Raw genomic sequence first — 17,999 nt, forward strand, 5'->3', positions numbered from 1 at the left:
CACATAGTTTTTATTATTGTCACCCTATTCACTAGACAGTAGTTGCAAGAAAGTATCTTTGGGTTGTAACCTTTATATGTGGAAGATGTACATAGAAATAAAACCAGCTTTTGTTTGGGGACTGGGGTCTGAGGATGTGGCGGTATTTTATATTCACAAACATATCTTGCTTCTTCACAAATCTCCCTGGGATTCATAGATTTTCCTGGGACTTGGTGTGCAGTCTGTTGCCATGTTACACTGGAAGGCCTTTATCCCAGCAACGCAGCAGACACATAATCCTCTTCTATCCATCTGTATATGTTCCAAAGCCTAGAGGACCTCAATTCACATGTTTTCTAGTGGAAATGTGTCCTGCAACTAACACTGAGGGCAAACCTGGCAACAAGATATCATTCTGTAAGGGGTAAGCTGATATGGGGTATAGAAACCCAATAACAAAGGGCAAATCTGTACAAAAATACATTCAGCAATTCATGTCCCAAATTTTATAGTATAGTGAAAGTGGCATTACTGTTTGCAGCACTTCAGGGGCTTGACAGCACCTCTATTTTCTGTTATGGAAGCACTGACGGATATATGAAAGGTACCCCCTGTCTCCTTCCTGTAACATCAAACGGTGTCATCAGTTTGGAACATGAATTATAGTTGACAGATTCCCTTTAAATTCACATCCTGTTCATCCTTCTTTTCTTTATATTATTCTCAAAGTCATGCCCTATGTGGGTACTTAAAGCGAATTAACCATCAGGTACATAACTTTTCTGATATTTACATGGATAGAGCGGCGCCGGCTCGGGGATGCAGGTGCCAAGGTCCTGCTTTTGAACCACTGCCTGCATGCGGCGCCAATCTAATTCTAATGGAGCCACTGGGAACAGCCCAGCCCTCCTCCAGTGCTTCTCCCCCGGCTGGTGCCCAGGAACAAAATGGCAACGTATGCAGTTCATAAAAAGGACCACGGCACCGACATCCCATATAAATATCAGATAAGTGATATACTGGTGGTACATTTGCTTTAAAGGAATTTTCTACAAAAGAAAAATGCAATATAGGTTAAAACTGCGGATCTGGATTTTCTAACCCCTATGACCATCTGTTATCACTGGTGAAGCTGTGTCTAGCAATATAAACAAGTGGCTAACCATGGACAGGCCGGTCCAGTACAACAGCAGATGTTGGGGCCCATTAGACTTGGGAGCCTGTGACAACATAGGGAAACACTTGTCAGGCTGCATGTAGCTTATTTTCTTGCCCAGTGGTCACGATGCACCCAGAGCTGGTCCTGCTTACAATGTAATCTATAGGCAAGAAGCACATATATGAATCTGTACTGTATATCCTTCCCAATGGCAAAGAAGCTGCTTCTGTGCTACTTTAGTTTTACCACTTACTGATTTATATTGGTGGAGGAACACAGTGAAAAAAAATCATATTATACAGACAAAAAGCACGTAGAGCCCTGGCAAGGCTGGTCTGAATGACGGTGAGCAGTGGGCCGACATCACGAGGGGGGAGTTATAAAGAGTTTGGTTTTTCTTCACTTGTTTTTATGCACAGATGTATAATGTAGCATCTCTGTCATGTTTCTTCATTGCTGCTTGTTTTTACTATATGTTGTGTAGAAATAAACTGCAACTGGAAACCATCAGCAAGTACTGAAAGCAACTCTTGTTATAGCCTAATCTTTCTACATTTCTACATTCATACAACCTATTCGACTCTGTGGTCATTGAACGTCTAAGTACGGTAATCTTTTCATAGGGGTTGTCCCACGAGAACAGCTGGATCCATATACCTTATAAAGTCCTCATAGCATTGAGGTCCCCTGCTCTGGATCCCTCCTCTGTGCTTGGATAGAGTTAGTAGTCCATTTCTTCACCTGCTGATACACAAGGGGAAATTAAAGCATCACACAGGCATGTCAAAAGTTTCGATCAGTCAGGATCTCAGTGGTGAGACCCCCACCCATCTCTAGATATACCTGGGAAAAGCACATAAATATTGGCTCCACTCCCCAGCTCCCTGCTCAGTCCCACTCAGGAGATGGGGTCCATAGACCTATAATGGCATCTTAGTGACATGTCAGACCCCAGCCCATTCATCACAGATTATAGGAAGAAACATCACTTGCTGATGTTTTCCAGGTTGCAAGGAGATGACTTTCCAGCACTAAATAAAGACAAATAAAAGGCAAAATACATTTGTACTTCTGATTAAAGTAAAATCCTGCAGTGTTTGTACTTCTGTTTGTTTGGCCGCATAGAGGACTTATCAGTCATGTGATTTTTTTTTTTTTTTTAAATGTTACTATTGGATTTTTTCTGTTAAGCTGATTTATGTTCTGTAGTTGTTAATGTGCAAAAACAAATTGATAAAGTAATAAAACTGCATAAAGCAATAGAATACAAAGTAGACTAGAGAGAGGATAGATAGATAGAGAGAGGATAGATAGATAGATAGATAGATAGATAGATAGATAGATAGATAGATAGATAGATAGATACCAGATAGGAGATAGATATGGAAAATAGAATACAAAGTCAGATTATAGATAGATAGGAGATAGATAGATAGACAGACAGATAGATAGATAGCAGATAGATAGGAGATAGATAATAGATAGATAGGAGATAGATAGATAGATAGATAGACAGACAGATAGATAGATAGCAGATAGATAGATAGGAGATAGATAGATAGATAGATAGATAGATAGCAGATAGATAGATAGGAGATAGATAGATAGATAGATAGATAGGAGATAGATAGATAGGAGATAGATAGATAGATAGATAGGAGATAGATAGATAGATAGATAGATAGGAGATAGATAGATAGATAGATAGATAGATAGATAGATAGATAGATAGATAGATAGGAGATAGATAGATAGATAGATAGATAGATAGATAGATGAAAGGAAGATAAATAGATAGATTGATAGATTCTGAATACATCATTGCTGTATAAGTAACCCAGTTATCCCCTTGTTCTTCAGCCTCCGCCCAGAGTCCATAAGCCTCGATTCAGGAAGAAAAGTACCTCTGCCTCTAACACGGAAACTGCATGAATGCAGCCAACATCAAGAACCACAGAATGTCTCTTCACTGCCTTAAAAGAGCAATTCATACCACGTGACAAGGTGGCGCTAGAGTTCAGAAAAAAAAAAATCAGCTGTGACTTTTCCCAGAATCCTTCACCTCCCTCATCATATCCGTCAGTGTTCAGCTTTCAGTACGTAGCTGCCTTGAAACTGCTCCAAGAACATACAAAGACATTAGCATTACGATTGATTGTGAGCCCTGCTTGGAAGTTGCAGTCCCCTAAGCCTACAATGTGGAAGCTGCCATTGTCCTGAGTAGTAACAGTGACCGACTTCCATATCCTGACCTGGTGCCCATCTTAAGTATTGGTTTAATGATGACATTGAATAGCCATGTGTGTTGGAAATCTGATTTCTCTCTGTACCTGCTACATGGTTTTTTTGTTTGTATAAATTATGATTGTCTTTCTATGTTTCTGCTTCAACTGTGATTTTTAGGTAATACCGGCTATATATACCCTAGTGGACTAGCCCACTATTAGTACACAGATGGGATCAACAGCTGTCTACACATTCTTCAAGGTAGTAGTTACCCTACTATGTAAGTATTAGAGGAGTAGAAACATTGGGTCTGTTCTTTCACCAGAAACAGCTCCACTCCGTGTCTGGTATTGCTACTCTTCCAAATTAGTAGTTGCAGTACCAGTCATAGCCCAAGAGTGGTGTAGTTTTTGGTTGGCAATCTGTCCTTTCCTACACTCAAGTATTTATCACATATTCTGACCCAATGGATAGTTTAAAGAGATAAATGGGTGGTGGTTGAAAATATAAAGAAGATATACCTACTCATATAAAAACTAATAATTTATAAAACATATAATTTTTAAAAAGGTGTCATGATTAAAAAGAAATCTAACATTTTAGGATATGTTCTAGAAAACTTTTTTTAGAAAATATTTCTCTAGACTTATATGCAACAGCACCCCCAATTAAGAAGTCAATTATACAGTGACTTAGGAAGAAAACATCCTTTGAGTTGGTGGATCTTCCATTTAATATAAAAGTGCTCTCCATAAAAATCGATTGAACAACAATTAGCATGTCTCTGGGTAAAAAAAATCCTTCTTAATCAATGAGTTCAGTTGCTAGATTTCCCAGTAATATTTAGAGATAGTCCTAAAGGTCTTATAAAAAGGCCAACAAAGAAACACACCTTTTTACTCAGCATGCACTGAGCCTCTGCGTCACCAATGGGATCTGAACCCACCTCATCACCTGTCACATATAGCATGTAGCACTGTAGTCATTGGCTAGGTTAACGCACTTTATTTTTTTGGCCATTCGACGGCCATCTTTTAGGATGATCGTCATTTTGAGGCCAAATAACGTCCGTTATTTTAAAATCATGTCCGTGGTTTCAAAATAACGGACATTATTTGGTCTCAAAATATGATGGATGTCCAAAAAGACAGCCGTTAAATGACCAAAAAGAGACGGTGTATGAACCTAGCCTATAGGAGTTATGGAGACAGCTGAGCCTTAGTCTCCACTAGACGTAAGAGGGTTGTGCAGTTTAGTTAACCCATTGTCATATAGATGGGAGTTCTCTGTTCAGGATCCTCATCTCTTGGCTAGAATGATACGTGATTACAAAGAGTGTCTCCTGCTCTGGAGGACCCGACCTGTCCCGCATTATACAGGCAACCCATTAGAATGGGCACAGTGTAATGCTTTTTTTCCTCCTGTAGTGGTGCTGTAGGGAAACTGAACACTTACTGGCAGATTCCCTACAAATTACAGGTAATTGCTGGTGGTCCCAGCAGGAAGAGACATAGCAGATATTCACTTTAAATGGAGAAAGCCACATGTGTGCACGGTCACTTCTTCACCTCTTACATGAGGCACATACACTCAATATACACTGTATACACTCTATAAAATAAGTCCCTTGCACATGCTTGAAATCCAGTTATCTGAATCTGGTTGTAATCTAAACAACTAGATTGGAGGAATCAGCAGGGGCCTCCTAGGTCCTCAGGATACAAGCCTCATACATTACAATCTTGGGTCCTTATTAAACCACACCCATTTCACATGAGGTCACATTATGTAGAAAGCCACACCCCTTTCCCCTCAAAGATAAACCATTTATTAAGTACTATAATGGCTATAATGAAGCTTATGACAGCAATACAGTAGATCGGGATGCGTTACAATGTGTAAATACTTGTTGTATATAATATTTATTTAATTATTATTTATGAAAAAATATTTAAAAAAAATACAAAAAAATTATTCATCTGTCACAAAAAAAGAGCAGAACCCATCCATCGTTACTGTAAAAAAAAACATTGAAAACTCCCCAAATCTTCGTATTATGGCACTAGATAAGTAGCCTGCAACCTGCTGAAAGAGTGCAAAAGCCGAGCTGTCAGAGCATGCTGGGGGTTGTAGTTTCCAATCAGGATTGTTTTATGAAGAATTTGATAGTATGAAAATAAATGGATCCAATAAATAAATGGCTCCACCAGTCTACAGAGGGACACGTATCATGACAGTACGCTGAGACTTGTTCATGGGTTACCCATAGATTCTAGCTTCATATGATAAAGCTAGAGGTATGGTATGTATGGTTTACCTGGCTCTACACCATCATCTTTCATTATACGTACATTATCACCTTGTGATTTCCCACATTGGTGAAAAAGATATTGGGCCTCATTTATCAATAATGTCATTAATGTTGTCAACCAATCACAGGTAAGGCTCTGTTTACGCCATATTTGATGTGTGTCATATGTGCCTGGACATACTTCCCACAACCAAGTGTTTCCATAGATATGGCCTGGACGTACGTAAAAATAACCGAACATACGTAAAGGATTTACAGTATGATCCTCTTATGTACAATGTTGGAATTTGGAAAAGCCCTTTAAATTTGGATGTTGATGTCAGGAGCTGTCATGTATGTCCCCTTTTACTAGATCATCTTTATTCTTTAACATTCCTAGGTCCATGTGGTGACTTGCCAGGTCAGTAAACAAGCATCAAGGTGAATAGTTGCTGTCCCATGGTCATTACTAAAGGAAGCAGCCATCTTGGAACCAACTCTTTGTTACTATTTATGAGCAGTGACCATGCAGTAGTTTTCATAGCAACCACATTTAAATTGTTGTGGGTGTGCCTTGTAATATAGTTTTAGCATTCACACATTCTGTGCCCAGTCCTAAACATAATGAATGATGCCAGGAGTTCCGTACTCTGGTCCGTGCATGGGCAATGTGCTATAGAGCAGAATTCGCAACTCCTGGCATCATCATTTATCATCATTATGATTATGGAACGTGTAACTGCCCCCTAAGAGGGGATGTTTAAAATGAGTGCATAGGTAGTGCACCAATAAAATCACTGCAGTCATTTTCGTTAGCCTTGTGGTTATATGAGTGCCCTGCTCTTCTCTTTTAGGCTAGCTTCACACTATGTAAAAACAACAGCCGTTGTTATGAAATATGGCCATCTATCTGATTTTTGTTTTAATTAAATCTGATTAAGGGCCCGTTCATATTACGAAAGTTCCGCACTGAATTTCAGCGCCAATTCCGTAGTTTGAAAGGGCTCTAATAAGTCAGTATTAGATAGAGAAAGGTATACTTACGTTCTGCTCCCTTATCTGCTCGGTGCCAAGTCAGCTTAGGTGGACATACGCCTTCAGTTATCTCTGCCGTCCTCCCCATATACATAAATGCTTGGGGTGGTTGAACGTTCTTGTGCTTTCTATAGGGAGGTGAGCGGTAACCTGACAGCTCTGGTGGCAGCTTATATCTCCAAGAACAAAGGGGACAGGTGGTGAAATTCTATCACACCCAACCTCCTATCTCGTGAGACCCCCATACACCCTATACTGATGGCTGAACCCACCCTCGGCCGACAAGTATATGGGGACCATAAGATTGACTCTCTGCATGACAACCCTATATAAAGGATTCTTAAAGGAATAGAAAAACTTGGCTGCAACGCCACACACAATCTATGGACAAGTGTGAAGTGAAAAATCCCCACCCGTTCTACTCATATTATACAACTGCTATCATGAGCAATGTGGGTCACATGACTCCGGTTCAGCTGGATCGGCACAGGAGCATAGTCAGGGAGACACCAAGTAATACTTGTAATCCAGTTTCTTGTTGATGCTGAATGGATGGAATTGATGTCTACATCACTGACTGGCATAGTAGTGACATCATGGCATCCATCTCAGCTGGCACTAGTAGTCAGATTGTTTTTGGTGAAGTCGAGTAGTGTGCCCATACCTGTCCATTACCATCACCCGTCACAAACTGAGTGCCTCGTTCTTTTACTGTAGCGTAATCCTGTGTCACTGCGATAACACATTAGGTTAGCTCACTGGAGTAAAGTCAGGCATTCAAAGGGTCGTTCGGAATTAGAAATACAGGACTATTTCAGAAACAGCGCCACCCCGGCCTATGGTTGTGTCTGGTATTGCAGCTCATCTCCATTAAAGTGAAGCAGCAAATCCTGCACACACAACCTCAGGATAGGTGTAAGTAAAAAAAAAATTGCCCATGTATTCCTAAGCCTAGACAACCCCTTTAACGTCTTGTATCACACTCTTAGGTTTAGCTCTGATCTCACAATATTTATCATAAAAAAACAAGATTTTTCACAGATTTTAATGTCCAGTTTGATCTGTCATCTGTCAGTTTCACCTTTAAAGAAAAAAATAAATCAAAAAGCGTCTTGTAATTTGTGTAATGTATCTGGCAGGCCAGAGGAACTTTCTTTACAGGTGTTAATGTATATTTTGGGTGTATTATTGCATTGTATGTGCTGCATGTATGATTTTTATTTTACTTTTTTTTTTTCTTTTCTTTTTAAAGAGCCGTAAAATAAATACAAATGCTCAGCTCATGATATACACGTGTTGGAGTCGTTATTTGAAGAATTCATTTTAAAGGGGCTATCCTGTTTGAAAAAAAAAAGAAAGTAGTCATAGCCATTGTGCTGTGGACCCTCTTGTATTAGCCACTATAAAAAGCACCTACAAGTACCTGTTGCTCTAAAAGATCAAGCATGTGTAATACCTAATGACTCCTGTGGAGGTGCTGCAGGGATAATAATCAGTTGCTGCCAGGTTAAAGGCCTTCCCACCAAATTAGCCTGATGTTACAAACTACAGACAGCAGGTGGCAGCACTAACAGAAGAGAATGTATAGGGGTACTCCGTCGAAATTTTTTTCTTAAAAATCAACTTGTTTCAGAAAGTTATATAGATTTGTAATTTATCTCAAGTCTTCCAGTACTTTTCAGCTGCTGTATGTCCTGCAGGAATTGGTTTATACTTTCCAGTTTGACACAGTGCTCCCTGCTGTCACATCCGTCCATGTCAGGAACTGTCCAGAGCAGTGACTGTCACTGTGGTTGGAGGTACTGCCACTATCATGTCTGGGGGCATTGTGGCTGTCACTTTATTAATGAACTGAGGCTGTCACTGTATTTGGGGGCATTGTGTCTGTCACTGTATTTGGGGTCATTGTGGCTGTCAATTCACTGGGTGAACTGTGTTTTTCACTATATGTAGGCACTGTGAATGTCAGTGTATGGGGGGGGGGGGAGTGAAAGGACTCTCACTAGACAAGAAAGCATACATAAACCCAGGAAAAAATATTTGAAAACCTGGGGGAAATGGTCTGAGGACTAAAGGAGTTGTATGGTTTTTTTTGTTTTTTTTTCCCCCCTCTCTCGCCAGTCTCAGGGGTGGGGGGATTTATAGTACTTTGGATTAGTAGGTATTTGTACTCCCTGTGAGGAGAACTATTTGTATTGTCTTTTTATGGAAAATAAAATAATATAAAAAAAAAGACAAGAAAGCATACATGGCTTGTGCATTCTTGCATTCCATGACTGCTGAAATAACAAAAAAAAGTAGAACGTTCACAAGATTGGCCACTAGGTGGAGCTCTTTCCTTTCCTTTCTAAATATGACATTTATAGCATTATCCAGTTTTGGAAATGCTGCCTAGGTAAAGTTATGGTATCATCTGCATTCACACTGCTCATATGCATGGACACCTGTTTTATAATGTTATAATTACTACTAGTAGTACTACTATTATTATAAGTTGTAAAACAGAAAGAGAGTAATTCCACCAACTAACCACCTTATCATTACATACATACATGGAAATGCCATAAATGTCGAAAATAGGAACGCCCCTTACACAGATAACCAGGCTATGGAAGTTATCATTGGTGACATTCTTCACATTTACAATTAAAGGGAACCTGTCAGGAGGATTCAGGGTCCCAAACCACCACCCACAATACATTGATAACTAGATGTGCTGGAAGTTGTGCTCTGCGGGAAGTTCTACCTGTCCTATTGCTGCAGTGGGATTTCTGGTGCGCCTCAGCTCTCCACAAAGAATTAACATGATCATTCTTTAAGCGGAGGCGCAAGAAAAATTCCACTGAAGCAGTGGGACAGGCAGAATTTCAAGTGGAGTCCGCCCGGAATTTCTGCCTCTTTTGCTCCATGTGCACAGGCTCTAAGAGCAAATTTAGTAATGGTCCGAATTTAGTAACGGCCCTTAGGAACAAATTTGGTACCGGCCCTTTACCAGTGACATCCACAGCGGCCTTATAATAGTACAGAAAATTGCTTGGTTACTATCACAATCTTGTGGAAACCCGTATTTATGTCAGTGAGAAAAAATCATAAGGAACTGCAATCTTCTATTGGCCAATAGGGGATATGTTACTGTGTGGATGTTGTCAGGCATTGAGTGAAGGACCTGATCGAATCCAAAAATACTTAGCACACCTGTCACCACAGAGGGCTTCGAAACACAGTTTGAACTGAGCCTGTATGCAAAAAAGTTTGGGCTGTAATAATTGCAGAAAATCAGGAGAAGAACAAGAAAGAAAGGGATTACAATATTTGGCTTTTTTAAAGGAGAAGTCCGGCGAAAATTATTTTTTTATATGTTATTACTTATGGAAAATTATACAATTTTCTAATGTACATTAATTATGGGAAATGCTCATATACTGCTATTTCCCTTAATTTAGTGTATCAGGAAGTGTTAGAATTATCTCTGAAGCAGTGACGTCACGACCAACGGTGTAATTCCTATGGAGTGTCCAGCAGGGGGCGCTCTATATATAGAAGTCAATGAGTACCATTGACTTCTATATATAGTGCGCCCCTGCTGGACACTCCATAGGAATTACAGTGTATGTAATGTAATGTAATGTTATGCACTGTACTGTTGTGACTTTATGAATACATTTATGGAATACTTTGGGGAGCAAGTGTCCTTGCTCCCCAAAGTATCCCATAAATGTATTCAATGAATACATTTGCAGGGCACCGAGCAGGGAGGGAGAGAGGTGCCATCTACCTCCCCCCTCCTTGCTTGGTGCTGGGAACATATACAAAGTACTACTCCCCCATTATCTGCAGATAATGGGGGAGTAGTACCTTTTGCTATCCCTATCACCGCCCGCGCCGCCGCCGCTCACACAGGGGCTGCTATTCATCGCGCCGCTGATTCCCCGCCGCCCGCGCCGCTCCTAACTGCCCGCCCGCTCGCTCGCCCGCCCCGTTCCTGGCCGCCGTTCTCTGCTCATGCCGGCCGCGTCAGCCCACCCCTACCCCGGCCGGGAGCACGGCGCTTCCTGGTGTCCCCGGCCGGGGTGGGGGCGGGCTGACGCGGCCGGCATGAGCAGAGAGCGGCGGCCAGGAACGGGGCGGGCGAGCGAGCGAGCGGGCGGGTAGTTAGGAGCGGCGCGGGCGGCGGGGAATCAGCAGCGCGATCGTAAGTTTGATGCCGGGAGGAGGAGGGGGAGCGGCGGGGGGCATGAATAGCAGCCCCTGTGTGAGCGGCGGCGGCGCGGGCGATGATAGGGATAGCACAGGTACTACTCCCCCATTATCTGCAGATAATGGGGGAGTAGTACTTTGTATATGTTCCCAGCACCGAGCAGGGAAGGGGGAGGTAGATGGCACCTCTCTCCCTCCCTGCTCGGTGCCCTGCAAATGTATTCATTGAATACATTTATGGGATACTTTGGGGAGCAAGGACACTTGCTCCCCAAAGTATTCCATAAATGTATTCATAAAGTCACAACAGTACAGTGCATTACATTACATACACTGTAATTCCTATGGAGTGTCCAGCAGGGGCGCACTATATATATAGAAGTCAATGGTACTCATTGACTTCTATATATAGAGCGCCCCCTGCTGGACACTCCATAGGAATTACACCGTTGGTCGTGACGTCACTGCTTCAGAGATAATTCTAACACTTCCTGATACACTAAATTAAGGGAAATAGCAGTATATGAGCATTTCCCATAATTAATGTACATTAGAAAATTGTATAACTTTCCATAAGTAATAACATATAAAAAAATAATTTTCGCCGGACTTGTCCTTTAAGCACTATAATAATGCCTCTGTATATTGTGGATGAAGCAGCATGATGTGGACAAAGAACCTTGAAAACACCACATGCAGGTTCTCTGTAGAGAGTCCACAAGGTGGTGCTATTCATGTGCAGAGAGGTGCTGGTCTGCCGACTTTTTCCTGGTTTAACTGACATCCCCATGACCGCGATACATTAGCACAAACCAGCTATGTGCGGGTGAAGCTGAGACCTGGTCCACTTTGTTCACTTACCATAGGCCATTTACAATACTTGTGGTCAGTACCCCTCAAAATATTAAACCCAAATAACACATAATTCACGTTTAAAAAAATTGTAGGCACAAACATTCATTAAAAAAAGCCATACAGTTTGACCAATCATTATTATGAGTAGAGAGAGGAGCTCCCCGCTGTGTCAGTTAACAGGATGTGCCCCATAGACTTCCATTATGAGACCGTCTTGTCATGTGACACAGAGCCAGAAGCCAGAATTTGCTAAGCATGTCTTCTCCTGGTTTGTTCTCAGGATAAGTCTCAGTGTGAACACTCAGATCTGGACCGATCAAAACTGTTGAATCTCTGACATGTTAATAGTTATTTTTGGTGGCTCTTTAACCCTTTAATGACGGAGCCAGTTTTCATTTTTGCGCATTCATTTTTTCCTCCTTGTGTTTAAAAGGCTTTTTAAAAATTAAAACCTTTTAAAAAAAATAAATGTCTTTAAAATCGCTCTATTCCCATCCTTATAACACTTTTATCGTTTTGTCTACGGGGCTGTGTGAGGTGTAATTTTTTGTGCCACGATCTGTTCTTTCTTTCAGTACCTTGTTTGAGTATATGCGACTTTTTGATCTTTTTTTAGTAAATTTTTTCTGGATTTGATGTAAACAAAAATGCGCAAGATTGCACTTTAGTGGGTTTTTGCGCTTAAGCTGCTTACCGTGCAAGATCAGAAATTTAATTTAATAGTTCGGGCGATTACTCACGCGGCGATACCAAATATGTTCATTTTTATATTTATTTTTATTTATAAAATGAGAAAAGGGGGGTGATTTAAACTTTTATTAATTTTTGATTTATACATTTTTCTATTAAAAGTTTCCTGGGGGACTTCTATATACACAGCACTGATCTCACATTGAGATCAATGCTGTGTATATAATAGAACACTGATCCATCAGATCATTGCTCTATTACTCTGGTCTGCAGTAGACCAGATACACTGATTGTCGAGCCGGGATCAGCCTCATTCAGATGCTGAGCCCCGTCCAGCTCATTACAAGGGATCTCCCCTCCGCGATCGCATCACAGGCACCAGGGATAGGGGAGGAAGTACTATTTAAATGCAGCTGCATTTAAAATAGTTAATTGGCTGGGAGCGGCGATCGTCCGCGCCGGCTAATACCCGTGGTCCCCGGCTGCACATAGCAACCAGGGGCCGCGGGCTGCAGAGAGGGCTCGCGATGGGAGCCCTCTCTGTTTACCCTTAACAGCACATGACGGCTATACTCGTCATGCGTCGTTAAGAGGTTAAATAATGCAGGTTGTGGCTCGTCTGGTGCCAGTAAAGGGTCACCATCGAGAGAGCCCCCTCCCCCACGAGATCAGAATCTTAAAGGGAATCTGTCAGCACCTGGATCGGAACTAAGGTGCTGAAAGTGAAGGTGTGTGTCCTTTTGGGTATGATACCTTTCTTGAAGCGATCCATTCAGTAGATTTGCCACATTCTTGTCCCACACCTGCGAACCTGTCCCACACCTGCTTCAGCGCAAGCACCGTTGCTGGCAAAGACCGTGAGCGTCGACTTGCTGGTTCTACTTCTCACCTATTCAATACCTCAGTTCTGGTCCAGGTGCTGACAAATTCCCTTTAAGAGAAAAACTAATTCCTTTCTAAACCATATACATCACCTTGGATCATGTATATTATTTGCCTCTCGCTGCTGAATGCCACCTATTTAGGGGAGATTCTAAAGGCTTATTCACATGATCCATGTCACGATCCAGAGGAGGATGGCGGCACGGATCCCCCTCACCCACCCCTGGCAGCAGAGATGACAGGAGCGCATGATGTGTGCACCTGTCATCGCATCTACTACTCACCTATTCCCCCGCGCTCTCCGTAAGTGGCTTGGACTACACTGCTGGGAGAAGAAGGCAGAAGAAGTAGTCCAGGCCAGTTCTGGTGAACATGAAGCCGTCCGGTCCGGGGGAATAGGTGAGTAGCAGATGTAATGACATAAGCCTACATCATTCACTCCTGTCATCTCTGCTGCAGGGCGGATGATCCATGCCGCGATCTGCACTAGGTCCTATATTTTCGGGGTGCGGGTCGCGGCACAGATCATTGTAAATGGCTTCATTCACTTCAATGGTCCCTAAAATTGTCTGTTTTACAGGACGTGTGAATGCAGCCTAAGGGTCTTCCTCTCGCAGAGGGGTAAGTAACCCTCCTACCACTTCCATCTTCCTCAGTTCCTCCTCAGCTCTTCTTTCAGGCTTCCTCAACTGCAAATGAGCCATCCTTGCAGTGTTTGATGTCGTAGAAGGTTGTAATGTCACATGGTCTTGTCTTACGGAGTTAATACATTAAAGTGGTTATCCAGCTATGCAAAACAATAGCTATATGGTTGCAAGTATGTAAAACACAATAAAGAAGCTATACTTACCTCTCCACGCTCCCCTGGTGTCCTCCTATGGGTCTCCAGTGTCCCCCTGAGGCAATCCCACCTTCACTTCCAAAATGGCCAGCCTGCTTAGCCAATCAGGTTCTGTTATCATACAGATCAAGGTTAATCACCATAGGATCTCTCTATGACTCCCATTTGACTGGTGGCAAATACAACGGTGTATGAGTAATATAAACTGTGAATTGCATTCAGCGCATATACAGGCAGCAGTGCATTAGCATGATAGCCGCTCACAACAGCAAGAATATATATATGGTGTATGAGTAGTATTACTAATCGAAGGAAGGGTTTAGGAACCACCACAAGACAAGCTCCATAGACTTCCTGTAGTATCCATCTCCTGCAGTGAAGTGACAGAGAGAAAAGCACTCAGCTAAGCGCTTCTCCCAGCATGTTCTAGTGGACGGTGGAAGTCCTAGCACACAGACCACAACTGTTCAGAAAATGACAATAACAACCGTGGGCATTAAGGATGACAGCTGTCAGTCCTGTTCAGGATCTCCCACAATGCAATAGGGCAGGAATGGGGAACCTTCTATGCTCCAGCTGTTGCAAAACTACAATTCTCATCATGCCTGAACAGCCAAATCCAAAGCTTTAGCTGTCAAGGCATAATGGGAATTGAAGTTTTAAAACAGCTGGAGGGCCAAAGGTTCACCATCCCTGCAATACTAATCTAATCGGCCTTCCTTCCTCTAAACTCTCCTCTCTCCAGTCCATTCTCAATACAGCGGCCAGGCTCATCCCCATGTCCAGCCGCTGTACTGATGCCTCCCCCCTGTGCCAGTCACTACACTGGCTCCCTGTTAAACACAGGATACAATATAAAGTCCTCCTGCTCACCCACAAGGCTCTCCACAGTGCTGCACCTCCATACATCTCCTCCCTCATCTCTGTCTACCGCCCTACCCGCGCCCTACGCTCCTCTAATGACTTACGATTAACATCCACCTTGATCCGCACCTCTCACTCCCGTCTCCAGGACTTCACCCGAGCTGCACCAGTTCTATGGAATACATTACCCAAGACTGTCAGACTCACCTCCAATACACAAAGCTTCAAACATGCCCTCAAAACACATCTGTTCAAACAGGCTTACCAGGTTCCCTAATTTTGACTCAACCCTCAACCCCCCCTCCACACACACACACACACCTCCACCACGCACACACACACAGACACATACATACACGCGCACACACACACCAAGCATTTAAGCACTTAGACCTGTCCATGCAGGCATTGGCTAGTGACAGGTTCACCCCCCCTTACCCGCACTGCCTTATTTATAAAGATGGCTGGAACATAAGAACAACGATGCACTTTGCCCCTCTGCCATTTTGTCTTGCACCCCCTCCTGATAGTATGTAAGCTCATGCATGCGAGCAGGGACCTTACTCCTCATGTATGGATAATTATATGTATCTCTGTAATGTCGATTTTTTGTCTATGTATGTACCTCCAGAATTGTAAAGTGCTGCGTAATCTGTTGGCGCTATATAAATAAAAAATTATTATTATTATTATTAATAGTGTACAAAAAGTGTACACCCTAAAGATCATCAATACCCCCCCCCCCCCCCAAAAAAAAGCCCTCACACAATGTCATTAACTCAAAACATATACTGTGGTGCCTTGGATTACGAGCATAATTTGTTCCAGGACCGTGCTTGTAATCCAAATCCACTCTTAAACCAAATGAGATAATAAGAAATCACTGATATGCAGACAATTGGTTCCACACCCCAACAATAATGATTTATTATTCTGAATAACATGAAAAACAGATAGAACAAACATTCAGAAACAGCAGAATCTGTGATATTATAAGTAAGGCCCCGTTCCCACTGAGCAAAGCTAGCGGAATTCCGTGACGGAATTGTCCGCCGCGGAATGCCGTTAGCCTCCCGCTCATAATGGGAGTCTATGGGAGGCGCGCGCTCCTGCCCTGTCCGCGCTTAAGAATGAACATGCTAACGGCATTCCGCGGCGGACAATTCCGTCACGGAATTCCGCTACCTTTGCTCAGTGGGAACGGGGCCTTACTGTACAGTAATGGAGAGGATGGGAAACACAAGGGCTGACAGAAACTGCAGGGAGCATAAAGGAATGAGCAGGGCAGATGTGGGCACATACATGCAGCACTCTCTGTCCGGGGAGAGAGGGGTTACAGCTATGGAGAGATTACCTCCACAGTCCTGTCCCCTGATGTAAGCCCCAGCCTGAAGTGGATCTGCTATGATTTGGAAGCTGAGGGACACTTCCTGGGTCAGAGTACAGGGCTGTAGACCCCGCTATGCAGACCATGTCCCTCCTCCACTCCTCCTCCCACCCAGTACAGGGAGCTCTTAAACCAAGTCACAATTTTGAAAAACTGTGAGCTCTTAAACCAAGGTACCACTTGTATATAAAAAAAAAGCTACTATAAGACAGCTGGATAGAACTCACCCTCCACATACAGAATACCTTCATGAAGACGTTTTTATTAATAAAGTTATTCAATAAAAAAAAAATCATGGACACAGTTGTGATGTTTCACCCGCACTATGTAAAGGATTTAATAAAGTTATTGAAAAAAAAATAGCACGTTGCTGTCTAGAGGGGGTGTGGTTAGACAAGGAGGCGTGGGCGGTGTCAGTTCGGGCTGCGCGGTCACTGTTCTCATTCATCCCGTACCGGGACATGTTGTATTGAGCCGGACACCGGACTGATTCCTCCCCGTTACTGCTGGGAACATGTTTCGGGTGTGCAGGAAGGCCCGTGCGGCGGCGCTGGCTAAGGTAATATCACAACATGGCGTGCTTTTAACTCAGGCCGGCTGGGTGGAGGGATGCGGCGCGGCGGACACATGCCGGCACGGGCAGCTATGTTGGAGATCCATCCTCCGGTGACATACCGGCCGCTCCGGCCTCACAGAACACCGCGTATTGCTTTTGCCACAAGCCAACGGGCTCTCATCCCAGTTGTCACTGTAGCCAATCACATTGCGCCGTTCTTGCTAATCCATCCAATCACTGAACGTTTCATTGACCTTTCAACCGTATTACGTTTAAGGGCGGGCTTACGCATTCGCCGTCCAGTAAGGTTTCGTTTTGTTCTGATTGACGTTAAGCTTGTCCAATAGGAAAGCTTGGCTTTGGCCGGCGAAAGCTCTGTACTGCTGTAAGTCCTGAGGACAGATGCTAGGAGAGCTCGGTGTCAGTGTCAGGACGGGGCGCTGAGGGACTGCAGGGGGCGCTCTCTGCAGCTGTGTCCCCCGTAGTGTCAGTCCGGTCCTGTATACGGCCGCTGAGGGCTACAGTGCGGCTCATGGAGGACGTGACCTTGTAGTGGGTGTCACCCCCAGACTGTGGGCCGGGGTCACCCAGCTCTGTGCCAGCCCCTGACTGCTGGGTGTCCTCTTATTCCTAGATAACTTCTCATGTACTGCATTTATCTGCAGGCGACTCACCCTGTATAGTCCACGAGGCTGAAGTTGGTTTCTTATTCGGCCAGTTTCTTATTCGGGGCTGAAGTTGGTTTCTTATTCGGCCAGTTTCTTATTCGGGGCTGAAGTTGGTTTCTTATTCGGCCAGTTTCTTATTCGGGGCTGAAGTTGGTTTCTTATTCGGCCAGTTTCTTATTCGGGGCTGAAGTTGGTTTCTTATTCGGCAGTTTCTTATTCAGAGGATTTTTCTTTTTCCTGTTTTAGCTATTATTCTTACAGAAAATGTATAATATTCATACCCTACCGTAAGTGAGGGGCCCTGAGAGGACTGGTGATAAAAATGGCAAAAAAGATCCCACGGTTGGCATAAAAATGGGCATGAAAG

General features: G+C 43.2%; 2 protein-coding genes and 1 long non-coding RNA gene across 9 annotated transcripts in view; 2 read left to right on the forward strand and 1 right to left on the reverse strand.

Moving 5' to 3' along the window:
• REEP1 (receptor accessory protein 1) overlaps positions 1-3,519 on the forward strand; it is an 88,756-nt gene extending 85,237 nt beyond the window's left edge. For 5 of the 6 annotated variants that reach the window (XM_069977245.1, XM_069977246.1, XM_069977242.1 and 2 more), the window contains one exon: positions 3,002-3,519. In XM_069977245.1, the coding sequence (XP_069833346.1) occupies positions 3,002-3,073 (72 nt within the window). In that variant the 3' untranslated portion in view covers positions 3,074-3,519. The remainder of the gene's footprint in view (positions 1-3,001) is intronic. The other variant, XM_069977244.1, reaches the window with a different exon arrangement.
• On the reverse strand, positions 1-17,543 carry LOC138797291 (uncharacterized). The gene is made up of 3 exons (XR_011363915.1): positions 16,636-17,543; positions 1,799-1,882; positions 1-378 (listed from the first exon to the last, which is right to left on the reverse strand). It is a non-coding gene; the product is annotated as an uncharacterized lncRNA (long non-coding RNA).
• Positions 16,776-17,999, forward strand: part of IMMT (inner membrane mitochondrial protein) — a 24,521-nt gene continuing 23,297 nt past the window's right edge. For both annotated transcript variants that reach the window (XM_069977239.1, XM_069977241.1), the window contains exon 1: positions 16,776-16,967. In XM_069977239.1, coding sequence (XP_069833340.1) covers positions 16,923-16,967 — 45 coding nt within the window. In that variant the 5' untranslated portion in view covers positions 16,776-16,922. The remainder of the gene's footprint in view (positions 16,968-17,999) is intronic.

Source organism: Dendropsophus ebraccatus, chromosome 7 (genome assembly GCF_027789765.1).
Source record: "Dendropsophus ebraccatus isolate aDenEbr1 chromosome 7, aDenEbr1.pat, whole genome shotgun sequence".
NCBI lineage: Eukaryota > Metazoa > Chordata > Amphibia > Anura > Hylidae > Dendropsophus > Dendropsophus ebraccatus.